We start from the raw sequence: 13,334 nt of genomic DNA on the forward strand, positions 1-13,334 counted from the left end.
ACTCTGACAATACACACTACTTAGCCACTCCCGGGAACCGTGTTTTAACATAAAACCGAAAATGAACTTCGTAGTAGACCCGCCACCCATGAATACACCATACACCTTGTAAATATATAAAAGAATGAACCAATAAAATAGCGGAAGAACGGGTCGTGTGAGGGATCCTATCAGCACGAAGAACTGGCGGAAGTAGGCATGCTGAGCAGCTGTTCCGGTAAATGTTTCCACGATGGCGGCTCCCATGAGAAGCATGGTTTTATGCCCAGTTAAAGTACAGTAAGCTTTGTGTTTACAGTGACAGTCGCTCTGCGAAGGGCTGTCTGGATGTGCTTGCAGTCGGAATACTATATTTGAGTTTGTTTTACATCGCACTTGTCTGGAGGTTAAAATGAAGAAGAAGCCTCATGGCAAGCGCAAAGTAATAAAAAGAGATTTCAGCAAACTGCAAAAGTGTAAGTTATCCGTTGAGCAGTTTTTACAAAAGGAAGACAAATCCACGGAGGCCGCGGGAGGTGAGGATGGTTGCCATGGGAGCATGCTGTTCGGTGTTAAGAGGAAAAGTAGGAAGGAATTAAGGAAAGAAAAAAGAAAAAACAAGAAGGCTAAAATGAAAGATTATTATGAGGGGAAGCTTTTAAAAGTAAGCCCCGTCGGTACTGTCACAATGTTACAAAATAACGAAAAGCCAGCGAAACCGAATGCGAGTGAAAAAGGAAGGGACAAGACTGCAAAACAAGCCGCCGAATCTTCTGAGCAGCAAGAAAACACTGCTGATCCAAAACACAACAACAAAGAAAAAGCACAGCATGCAAAGGGGGGAAACAAGCGAACTCTAAATTCTCAACAAGGATCAAAGAGAATAAGCAGCAGTACTGCCGGCGATTCGAGGCAGGGCTCGGTGAAAATACCTAGCAGCAGCAGCAGCAGCAGCAGCACTGCACAGCAAGCAGCGTTCAAGAAAACAAGCAAGCAGCAGCAAGTGAGGAAACGGGCGCTGCTGGAAGCCAATGTCGAAGAAGAGAAAGAAATCAAAAGGCTAGAGAAATACCTCGGCATGAACAAACGTAAGAATAAAACCACCCTGCCCCAATCTTTCACTGCCGATGGACTGGATTATATTTTGGGCATTCTTGAACCTGGAGCCTCCGCGTCGGGCTTGTACGAGAGCGAAGAGGAAGACATGGACGTGACCAAGGAGAGGCTGGAACAGCTCGGCGGGAGTGAATCTGACCTGTCTGAAGATTCTCAACAGGAGGGATCGTCAGACGAGGATGAACAAGACAGCGGGAAATATTTTGAAGAGATGGAGGCCACTGAGGAGGAGGAGGAGGAGTGTGATGAAGAACTGGACCAGGGTGATGGAAATGAGGAGGATACAGTTATTGAGGGAGGAGAGGCAGAGAATACAGTAGAGGAGCATGGAGGCAGTGCAAACGAAAAGGTATGGCTGTGTGCGCAGATTCTGGAGTGAGTCAATGCATTGCAAGTGCACGCTGAATACAGGGGCATTAGAAAGTCAATATGCTACTTTTAAACTGTTCTGCAGCTGTGGAATAAAATCACCCTAACCCAAATAGAGGAATCCATTCATCCTCCAAAAAGGTGTGTCTGTTGTGGTGTTTCACATTTGATATTGCTGGTGCAAACTTTTCCTTAGATACAGTACGCATATTAATTAGACATCTGCTACAGGTCAGTGTATATGGCCCATGGTCAATATTCATTGAATCTTGTTGCTCATCATATTTGAGTAAGTTTTAAAATCTGATTTTTTTTTTTTAGCCTTTTATAGCAATCCGTTCGGAGCTCTTTTTAGTTTGTTTTGTTTTTGTAAAGCACTCTTGAGTTCCCGGTACATAAACAAAGTGGGTATGGCATAGGGTACCATCTCCATGATCCACCTGCCCGTTTACAATACGTTGCTCTTAGACGAGTTAAACAGTGAAACACTAACAAGCAGCACCTTGTGCAACAGAATGAAAGTATGAACATGCTTAAAAGATTGTTCCAATTCTATCTCGTTTCTTTTTAGTGCAGTACTGTAGCAGTCGAAAGATGTACAGTGGCTCTCAAAAGTATTCACCCCTTCTTGGACACATTAACATTTTATTACACTGTATCTTATCCCATGCTGTAAGTGTGTGTGGGGTGGGAGGCGCCTGAAGTCCAAGCACCCTCAAGTTGTTACAGCTAAAGAGGATTGACTAGTTGCTCCACCTAGTGGTAGAAACACACATTTTGATACCCAGTAGGCAGTGTACTGTGCAGCACTTGCACAAACTGAAGTGTAACTTATTAGTTGTGCTCTTGTGTGTTCTGTGAAGGGCTCGGAAGAAGGCAACGCTAAATACATCCCACCTCACCAGCGGGAGTCTGCAGAGACTGACGATGCCAAGAGGAGACAGGCGCTGGAGAGACTGGAAAGGAATGTGAAAGGACTCCTAAACAGGTAATGCTCACGGGTTTCTTGTGTTTACTCGTCCGGTTGTGATGAAATGTGACTAGGGCTGTAACGAAGGGTACATTTTGACCTTCGAAGGATCGGAACACATTACCGAAGGAAGGTTCGAACCTTTGGTGGTACTAAGTTGCATAATTTACTGGTGACATCACTGTAGCTACTTGTTTATATTTGATTGAAAATCCTATTTTACAATATAAGTGGAATAAAACATTCACATGTAGTTTAAAAAAATGTGATATAGAACAGTGATCATGTTTTTATCATTTATATAAAAATGCACGTTGTTTATGTACATGTAATTGATGCTGCTTGCTCTATATACAGTGAGCTTGCATTGCAGCAGCAGCTTATTTCAACCAATGAAAATGACTGCAACGGACTTGGGCAAAACAAGGCTTTATTTAAGTCACCGTTGAAAGCAGGTTATCAGTCACGTTTTACTACTACCACTACTAATATTAATATGAACTAACGCTTGCCAAGTGATCCCAGAGATTAGTTGTGCCTCTGATTCATCAACAGTCGCTTGCACAGTTTGCATTCAACTTTTTTTTCGGTCTGGGCATTTAACAAAAAAATCCCAAACAGCAGAGAGGTTTTGAGACATTTCTTTCTACAGCTTATGCTATACAATGCTTTGCTGTCGAGATGGCCAATGAAGATATTCTACCATACCATTATAACCAGGAGGTCCCCAGTTCAAAACCCAGTTCACTCACTGAGTGACCCTGAGCAAGACACTTAATCTCCTTGTGCTCCAAGACTTTGTTGTAGTGACTCTGCAGCTGATGCATTGTTCACACACCCTAGTCTCTGTAAATCGCCTTGGAAAAAGGTGTCTGCTGAATAAACAAATAATAATAGCACTTCTTTTAGAAGGCATAATGTACCCTGCTCCATACACGGCAGCAGCGCCATATGGATTTGCTATGTATAATGATTTGGTAACAAATCAGCTTTTGTTAAAGTAATATGTATTATACAAATCAAAAGATCAACTGTTGCATGCGAGTGACATTTACAGTGTGATTTAATTATAGTACGCACCTTGTCAAACGGTTTCTGTTAACAGAGAAAAAAATAAACCTTGAAGGTTTACACCTACCTTTGAATTCCTGGATAGCCATAATCTTCAACTCTTCGAGCACAGCCCTAAACGTGACCATCATCTTCTGCACGTGTTTTTGCTAATAATCTGCATGGCCTGTCTACAGAATGAGACAGTGATTTCATGAGAAGTTTTTGTTTGTAGCATTACACACTTGTACCACAGGAGACACACCAGCTTCACAAGCTGCTTCTCTGTTCTGTCTTTTACAGCATCACACATTTTAATTTCAATGTGATGTATGTAATGAGATAAAACAAAAAAAATCCTGAAATTATTGGCTCCCTCTAGATATTAGCATTTAAGCTATTGCCAACCTTCATGTCTGCTTTTACAGCATGGTTGCATCGACAATAAATATATACAGAAACCTTGGTTTTAGGTTTTCCATATTTAGCATTGCCTCAATCCACACTCGCACAAATAACTGCCTCAACGTGAAATTCTGTACAGATCTCTGTGTAAAGCGTGACGCACAGTACAGTAGCTGCGCTTGCGGAGAGCAGAATGTGGTCTGTACAGTAAGCTGCTGCTTCTTATTCAGTGTGAACTTACTCAGCTGGACTGAGAATGCTTTATTCTACTAACCATTCTGCTGTAGTTGCCGAGAGAGCGTGAGAGAGAAGGACGATCAAGATCAGGGTCCAGGCAGTGGAAACGCTGTTTAAAGTATTTTATTTTGTTCATCTGTCTGCAGGCTAACGGAGCACAACATGGCATCTATAAGCAGCCAGTTGGAGGAGCTGTATATGAGCCGCAGTCGAAAGGACATGAATGACACTGTGACAGACATCCTGCTGGCGGGCTGTGTCACTCCTGCCCTAATGCCAGACCGCTTGCTGCTGGAGCACGTCCTGTTGGTCAGCATTCTCCATCACACAGTGGGGCTGGAGGTAATGACATCTGGTCTTCAGGAGAAGATACTGCTGTCTGAACAATTTCCAGTTTAGTCAGTCTGTTCACATGATCCCAGATTCAGTAAGAATGAAACCACGTACTGTACATTTTAAAACAAAATCACATGGAAATAAGTTATCCAATCCGTAGGTATCTTTCACAGTGACAGACATAACTAAATTTCAGTAAACCTTAGTAGGAAAAGCAGTGATTGGAACTCAAATGCAAGCTAGTGGAATTGGCTTCTGGGAGCTGCTTTATAGAAAATTACTGGCAAATGTTTAGCATGCTCATTTTCAGTGTGAACAGGAAGTGTGCTAAAAAAGTAAACCTAAACTCCCAAAGGCAACTCTCCTGTTTCGGATGCATTCCTTCAACGGGACTTCAATACATAATTCATGTCACAATTCTATTTACTTCTTAAATCTGTTTTAGCAATGTTAGCTACCTCTTCAGAAATATACAGTGCTTTTCCTCTAGGACTGGTTTGCACATTTTATACACTTGGTTTGTTCTAAAGATGAGGCTTAAACACATTCACAGAAACTTTAGCAGTTGTTGTGAATGTGAGAAATACAAAGAATAGATCATCTCAGTCTAGCACAATCTGAGTTGTTTCGAAGTAGAGATCAGCTTGACTCTATCGCCTTAAGGTCAGTGTCTTGGATTTCCTGTGCTCTAGCCACTGATGGGGCGTTTTGTTTTTTACCTGCAAGGATGTGACCGGTCAAATGAAAAGACCGTCCTCTGTCTGTGTGGTATGTCTGTTTCTTTTGTATTCTTTTTCCATTCTGACTGTGCCTCTTGTATTTTACAGGTTGGTGCCCACTTTCTGGAAAAGGTGGTTCGTAAGTTTGAAGAACATTACCAGGTTGGCAGTGAAGGTAAAGAGTGTGACAACCTCATTGCCATAATCGCACACCTGTACAACTTCCACGTGGTGCACTCTCTGCTCATCTTTGATATTCTGAAGAAGCTCACAAAGGCTTTTACAGAGAAGGACATCGAGCTGATCCTGTTTTTACTGAAAAACATTGGATTTTTGTTAAGAAAAGATGATGCAATGGCATTGAAGGAGCTGATCAGTGAAGTGCAAAGCAAGGCCAACGCTATGGGAACAAAACTCCAGGATCAGACAAGGGTACGAGCGCACCTGTGAATGAAGTCTGCATGCTGGATCCTACGTGCAGATTTCAAAAAAACACATACCATCCTACTGAAATGTACACCTTTTAGTCAGACACAATATATAGTTGTGTCTTGCGTATACTTAAATGTACAGTGTATGTATGATGTTAGTAAACCTTTTTTTATTATTATTAATTGTACAGTATATTAATGGGTAGCATGTAGTTGTATCTTTTTATTAAATCATTCTTGCAGTGCTAACTTTGAAGTCATTACAGATGCGGTTCATGTTGGAGACCATGCTTGCACTCAAGAACAACGACATGAGAAAAATCCCAGGCTACGATCCGGAGCCAGTGGATAGACTGAGGAAACTACAGCGGACACTGGTAACCACGCTCAGTCAATCCCCCCCCCTCCCCCCCCCCCCCCCCCCCATTTTAATTTACACCTAGAAACGGAGTGCTCCATAGGCAGCACGTTTGATCATTTGGCAGATTAGCAACAACCTATTTCAGAATGCACTGTGCAATAGAGGGGGTACTGTATTCTCCCCCCCCCCCCCTTGGTAAAAGCACAACAGTGTAATGTGCAGGGTGAGTCATACAGTCAGGGGAGCGCAGGTTCATGTCCTGGCTGTGCAAAGTCGGCGGTCTTCACTGGAGTTTCCGAAGGGGAGCGTTCCATTTGCTCTGGCACTCCTGTGGGTTAGGGATGCAAAACTGGCAAGTACTGTTTCTCCTCATGGTGCTACAGTGCACCCTACTGGCCAGGCACCCAGTAAGCTCAGGTGGACACCTGCAGGGCTGGCCTTTGTTCTCCAGAGGCCAGTAGCTCGCGGACATCCTCTCTCGAATTCCTGGGTGTAGAAGAGGAATCTGGACATCCTCTCTCGAATTCCTGGGTGTAGAAGAGGAATCTGGCTCGCTTGTGGGATCAGAGGACACCCACTGAACCTTCAGTTCTCCTGAGCTGCTGTGGGGAATTGCTGTGGTGACGTGACATAATTAAACACTCTAAATTTGGGAGAAAAATGTAGGTTTATATGAACAGTCACCAGACAGGAAACTTAAATGTAGCTATTGTACTAGTAAAAGAAAGGCTAGGTTAAATAAAGCTCCATCTCCTATTGGAACTTTGTTTGTTTTACATTAGCATTGTTTTACAGCATTAAAAACACAACTTTGCAATCCACTGTAAAGATAAATCAGCATCCAGTCATTTGTTGAGTTGAACAGATTTTAAAGAATAATACCAGCAGGGGGCATTGCACCACAACAGTTCCCACCAGATAGATCACATTTGTTTTGGGTCCTCGGAATAATGTCCTTGAAGGATTTTGTTAAAGTTTTGAGAAGGAAGATCCAATTAAAACAGCTTGCACTCCGTAAGAGGGCTCTTGTTCAAGCCTTTTACTCCCCAGTGGGATCTCTGACATCCAATCTGAATCATTTTGCCTAACAATTAATCCAGGTTCTTGTGGCTGCCATCGAGTAGGCTTGAAACTTCACGAGGGTTCAATGTAAAGTGAAAAGAGCTGAGGGTGTGCTTGTTCTTCAGATCCACAGCAGTGCCAGTGGCTGCGATGTCTGTCTGCGGGTCTCTCTGGAGAACCTGCTGGCTGCAGACCAGGTGGGGCGCTGGTGGATCGTCGGGTCCTCATGGAGCGGAGTGCCAATGATTGGCAGCACCACACAACAGAAGCAGCCTGCAGGCCAGGTAAGTGTTTCACTGACAATGAATCTGTCTTCTACTGCAGCATGCTTCTCTGTATAGGGGAAATCTCTGTCTTTCAGTGAGTGTGGCGACAGCGTAGTTGTGTGTACCCTGGTGTAAGCCAAAACTGCGTAGATTATTAAGATGACTGAAATTAGTTTTTTGTTTCCACGAGTGGAAGTCGAATTAATCATTATCACAGCGATACCATACACAGTGCTAAATAAGGTTGATAGATTAAGTGGTAGTTGTATCAGTCCAGAGATGATCGGCAAAGAGAAGGAGATGTGATCCCTTTTATTGGACTAACTAAACAATAACTAATCACAGGCTTTCAAGACCTCAAAGGTCTCCTCATGTAAAATGGCGGATCCAGTGGTTCCTTTGCAGATTGAATCTGTTTGAATATGCTGAATTACAACAAAGTTTTGATGCCTGTACTCAGTAGATTTCTAAAAATCTTCCTCTTCTTTTGAAGGTAAGCGCTAAGATTTTGGAGCTTGCTCGTAAACAGAGAATGAATACTGATATAAGAAGAAACATTTTCTGTGTCCTGATGACCAGCGAGGATTTCCTTGATGCCTTTGAGAAACTGGTCAGGTATGCCTTGCAAGAAGAAACCAGGAGTTCCCAAAGCAAACCCCTCCCTGTGAGCTCTATCACCTCCTGAGAGAAAGGACTGGGTTATTGGTTCATTTTTCATGGCTGAATTTGAACCTTTTTCTTTGTCTTTATTTTTGCAGGCTTGGTCTGAAGGACCAGCAAGAAAGAGAGATTGTGCATGTGCTCACGGACTGCTGTCTGCAAGAGAAGGGCTTTAACCCCTTCTATGCTGTCTTGGGAGAAAGGTTTTGTGAATATGACAGGCGTTTTCAGGTAGTCCTATATATCCCTGCAATGGCACATGTAATGTATGCAAATATATAGATACAAGTGAATATTCAGTCATAAGAAATCCGTCAAGCAAAACTAGTTTTCTTTTTTATGGTATATTTTGCCAAAAAATTTAACAAAATAATATGAGACAGGTACAGCATTATATAAAAGAAAACAGAATCACTCATCAAACAAAGTAAATGAACCAATAGTTAAACACTTTACAAAGAAGGAACATAACATGAATGATCTAACCTGAAGCTAACATACTTCCCTTCAGTTACTTTGCCACTATATATTTAGGGCCTGTAGTTTTCAGGTTTTATTTTTGATCATGTGATGTACCTTTTTAAACATATTTTGAGCTGATTCGCTTTCTTAATCAAACACAAATTAATTACCAAAGGGAGTTGTTTCATTTTATCTTGATTGAGTTAACGAACGACATGCATTGATATCGCCTAATTCTATTTGAATCCTCATTTTGTTCTGGCTCTAACTGCAGAATTCAGCTTATTAATTTCCACTGTGTTAGTTTCTAGTAGTGTGTCGCTAATTTAAACAATCTTATTCAGTTAAGGCTTAATAACTATTAATTAAGGTTTAAAGGGAGGGAGAGAGATGGAAAATATTTTATATATATATATATATATATATATATATATATATATATATATAATATATATATATATAAATATGAAAATTCTTTACAGTACAATATCTGGCCACCAGGTGGTACTGTGTGCTAGCTGCAGTCCTTAAATGACATGTAGTTGATCTAAACTGGTGGATATCAATAATCAAAATAGGGCCATTTGAATAAGAAAGTTCTGAAAATCAAACAGTGTTTGTGTATTTATTTTAGAAAATGGGTAAACTGTCGAAGGGTCCTGATTATTTAGTTTGACCTAATAAATTCTTCCAAGAAATCCACATATATACTGATATACTATATATATATATATATATATATATATATATATATATAAAATTTACACACAAATATTATTTCTCACGTAAGCTGACTCTCCTCATTTCAATTGTTTCTTTAATTATTAGATGACTTTTCAGTTCAGCATGTGGGACAAATTCCGTGATCTGGCAAACCTATCCAGCACCTCCTTCAGCAACCTTGTTCATCTCCTAGTGCATCTGCTCAAGAAGAAGTCTCTTTCACTCTCCGTCTTAAAGGTCTGTCATCTCCTATCAGCTTCTGAATGGGCTGGCGTTTTCAAATGTACACTGAAATACATGCAGTGAGTTCAGACGGCAGACTTGATTTCACGGTCTTTGTATAAATATAGATCTGCTAAGAATTTACCTCAACCTTATTAATTGGTGTTGGGGGAATGACTATAGGAGGCTGTGTGGTCCAGTGGTTAAAGAAAGGGGCTTGTAACCAGGTCCCCGGTTCAAATCCCCGCTCACTCACGGACTCACTGTGTGTGACCCTGTGCAAGTCACTTAACCTCCTTATGCTCTGTCTTTCTGGTGACACGTTGTTGTAAGTGACTCTGCAGCTGATGCATAGTTCACACACCCTGTCCTTGGATAAAGGTATCTGCTAAATAAAAAATAATAATGCCCTGTAAGTACAGTTTTAGGTCTCCTATGCAACACTGTACAGTAGAACCATCCTTTTACGATAAGGATTGATTGCTCTGCTAGCAGACTAAATCACTTGTGCGCGTTGCTGGGTGAAAAGAAAATCTTGGAACCGCAGGACTGCTGTTGACACTACATTTAACCAATCAAAGAGCAGAAGGAGTGAGTTTCCCAGCCTCTCAAAATGCTTAAAACAGAACAGTAAAATGACTGCTAAAAAATAACCGATTTTATTTTCAAAGCAAAAACAGTGTCGGTGAATGTGGGAGTTACCAAACCGAAACGGAGGATGAAAAAGAAAATGTAGAAAGTGAGCTAGAGCAACACGATATAGTAAACAAGGAGCAGCGTGTAGAAAACGAATTGGAAGAACCGAAAGAGGAGCCAGTGCGTAAAAAAAAGAAACATCGTGATAGTGGGTATGATGCGACGAGGGGAAAAAATGGAAATGGCTTTTTTACAGCAAGGCATTGGGTGATGTGATGTGCAAGCTCTGCCAGAAACACAAAAAAGATTGCAAAGGATCAGGGAGTGAATGGAGCAGTGTAGCCTGGGTATGAATTAGGGTGGATTGTTATTAATTATTCCATTTCTTATTGTTCAGATTCTCTCTATTCTTTATATGTTTATGGTAAGACCATTTTATTTTTCTGTTAAGAGCGCCTGGCTATAATGCTCTGCCACCCAGCTATACAGAATTCCTGGGAGAACGCAGCTGTATTAACTGATGGGCTGGCTGTAATGCTCTGCCACCCAGCTGCACAGAATTCCTGGGAGAACGCAGCTGTATTAACTGATGGGCTGGCTGTAATGCTCTGCCACCCGGCTGTACAGAATTCCTGGGAGAACGCAGCTGTATTAACTAATGGGCTGGCTATAATGCTGTGCCACCCAGCTGTACAGAATTCCTGGGAGAACGCTGCTTTATTTACTGATGGGCCTCTGATATGTGTTGTTTACAGATGCTGCTACCAGTTGTACGATACAGTTGGAAACTGATCAGTGCACATTTTATTAAGTGTCTAAAACAGCAAAACTGCTCTTAGCAGGACAGAATGGATTCAGTTGCAGATAACATTTTAAAAAAGCCAGGCACTTAAAGATGGTGTGTTTGGGATTACAGTTTCTCTTTTTAAATGCCAGCTGTCACTTCACATAAAACAAAGTGCCCAGTTGAACCATGTTCAATGAAAGAAAGTGAGGGATTGATAATAATGACTGCCCCATTACAAAGCTGAAACGAGACCTTTTCACAACATCACCAGCCTCCAACACCTGGCATCCGCTCTGGAGTTTCTGGGTGTGAAATTGGTAGCTGGCTTGGTCGTGGGATAGGAGCTGTGTAGGGAACTATTGGATAGTTAAAATTCCGGAGAACATTTTTAGAAACAAAAAAGAATAAGACTTCATTTAGAATTGCATTTCAGTAAGGCTAATTTAACATTGTTCTATTTAAATAAATAAATACATCTTATTTTAGCATGTGTTTTTGTTATTTTTTTTTTATTTAAACCAGATTATCGAGTTCAGTGAACTGGATAAGCCTAAAGTCCGGTTCCTGCGCCAACTGCTGAGTAAACTTCTGTGTGAAACGGAACCAGAGGAGCTGAAAGACATTTTTGGGAGGTAATCTGCATCTTTTTACACCTAAGTGTAACATGTGACTTTATCTTTTCTACTGTAGCAGTTGGTTAACCCTTTAATCACTGTCGATTTAACCCTTTTAAATTAAAATGAAACACTTTTGTATGTTATTTATAAAGCAAACAGACTAATGTGATTGCATTAAGTTTATAAACTGTATATGGATCCTGGTATCTTAAATTTTTTACCCGTCAAAGCTAATGTAGTTGTAGCTGATGAGTTCCTGCCTGTTTTCAAAAGAGAAACCAGTCTTTTAAAAGGGTGCCCTGAGAAACTGGCGCTTTCTTTAATGGCGCACTCAGCCATGAGCAGTGCAGGGATGGTGGCTGATCGTTTTCTGAATCTTCTGTCCTAGTGATCCTACCATACCTGTAGAAATTGTAATAGAAACACTGCCTGTAGTAGTTTTTACTTCTCATTTTAAAAGCAAGTAACAGCTGCATTCTTGGCAGGACATTCCTTCTACATCCTGGTAAACCCTCTATTTCACAGTTCCAACGATTCCTTCTACTTCCTTGTAAAGACTGCATTTCACAGTTCCACGGATGGGTTTGATTAATCATTGTTGTAATCACTAATTTTAGTTTGTATGGGGAGGAGGGGGGTTAAGACTACAAAGGGGGTGTTATTATTGACTTCCCCAAGAACTGAGAAGCACGTTTTCCACTCTGTGCAGGATTTCAGGAATTCCAAAGCTCGGAATGCTGCGGGAAGGATTGAAGCTTTTCATCACTCACTTTTTACTGAAGAATGCTTTGAGCCTGGGAACAGCTGAGCAAGCAAGCCTGCTGAAAGAGAAGGCTGGCGTGGCAGAGCTGGGCATGCAAGTGAAGGATGCAAAGCTGAAACTGTAAGGAGGAGGAGTCTTAAACACACCAAGAATGTGTGGACAACATTCAGGAAAATACTAAGCAACAATCTTCCTTTCATTGGTAAAGTAAGGCACTGCCTATTTTAAATGGTACATCTGGCCCAGCCAGCAGGTGGTGACTTTAATGTAAATACAGTATAGTACATTTGTTTTGGTTTTTATTCCCTTGTCTCATGTTCTTTTTGATTCATTAAATGTGGTTAGTGCTGTAATGTTCAAACACGTACAGTAGTGTGCACATGTATTAGAACACTCCGCGGCAAGCGTTTTTTGGATTTGTTGTTGTTATAAACAACACATATACTTTAGGTTTGATGACCTTAACTTTCAGAAGACCCTTTTAACAGTTTTTCTGTTTAATCCTACAGATTAAATTTGACCAACTAGAAAATTATCTTGTATACGTTTAAGTAAATTTAGCCGCACTCGTCCTTTCCTCGTGTCGCAGTGTTTACCAGTTTTAAGACGTCCCTGAAAAATCTTTGCTCAAATCTACGGATTAATTTTCGAGTTTCCTCAGATTGTGAAACTATGTCCACTTATGGACAACAAAGCTACTAGGGGTTAACGACTGACTTTTTCAAGGAATTCTCACACCCTGAGGTTTTCATGCAGGTAGGTATAAAGGATAAATGACAACTCTTTAGGTGTACTAACACATTTTGAATGTACTCTGTGTGTGTATGTGTGTGTGTGTATAAATATATATATATATATAATATATATAATACACACACCACACACACACACACACACACACACACACACACACCTGTTTCCTCTTTATAATGTTTGTTTTAATTGATTTTAAAATATGGTTAGGATTGTGTACCCCCCCCCCCAACAGTAATCTGCTGAAGGTGTCCATTCCACACACACACTAGCCCTCCTAGCACATCGTACACGAATATAGGGACCTCCTTGTGTAAGAGCTCAGGCTTGTGGCTGGGCTAATGAAGTGCTTGTCTGAATCTGATGGAACTTTACAAGTTATTTCACTAAATTAAAAACAGTCTAGTACA

General features: G+C 41.0%; 1 protein-coding gene across 1 annotated transcript; it reads left to right on the forward strand.

The window, feature by feature from the left end:
- The first annotated feature begins 211 nt into the window (after positions 1–211).
- LOC121310357 (nucleolar MIF4G domain-containing protein 1-like) lies at positions 212–12,558 on the forward strand. Its single transcript, XM_041243576.1, has 11 exons — positions 212–1,444; positions 2,328–2,452; positions 4,273–4,468; positions 5,290–5,613; positions 5,879–5,989; positions 7,161–7,319; positions 7,795–7,916; positions 8,060–8,192; positions 9,252–9,383; positions 11,314–11,423; positions 12,118–12,558. The coding sequence occupies exons 1-11, from the start codon at positions 392–394 to the stop codon at positions 12,293–12,295; spliced, it is 2,643 nt and encodes an 880-aa protein (XP_041099510.1). The 5' UTR covers positions 212–391; the 3' UTR covers positions 12,296–12,558.
- The last annotated feature ends 776 nt before the right edge of the window (positions 12,559–13,334 follow it).

Source organism: Polyodon spathula, chromosome 3, assembly GCF_017654505.1.
Source record: "Polyodon spathula isolate WHYD16114869_AA chromosome 3, ASM1765450v1, whole genome shotgun sequence".
Taxonomy (NCBI): domain Eukaryota; kingdom Metazoa; phylum Chordata; class Actinopteri; order Acipenseriformes; family Polyodontidae; genus Polyodon; species Polyodon spathula.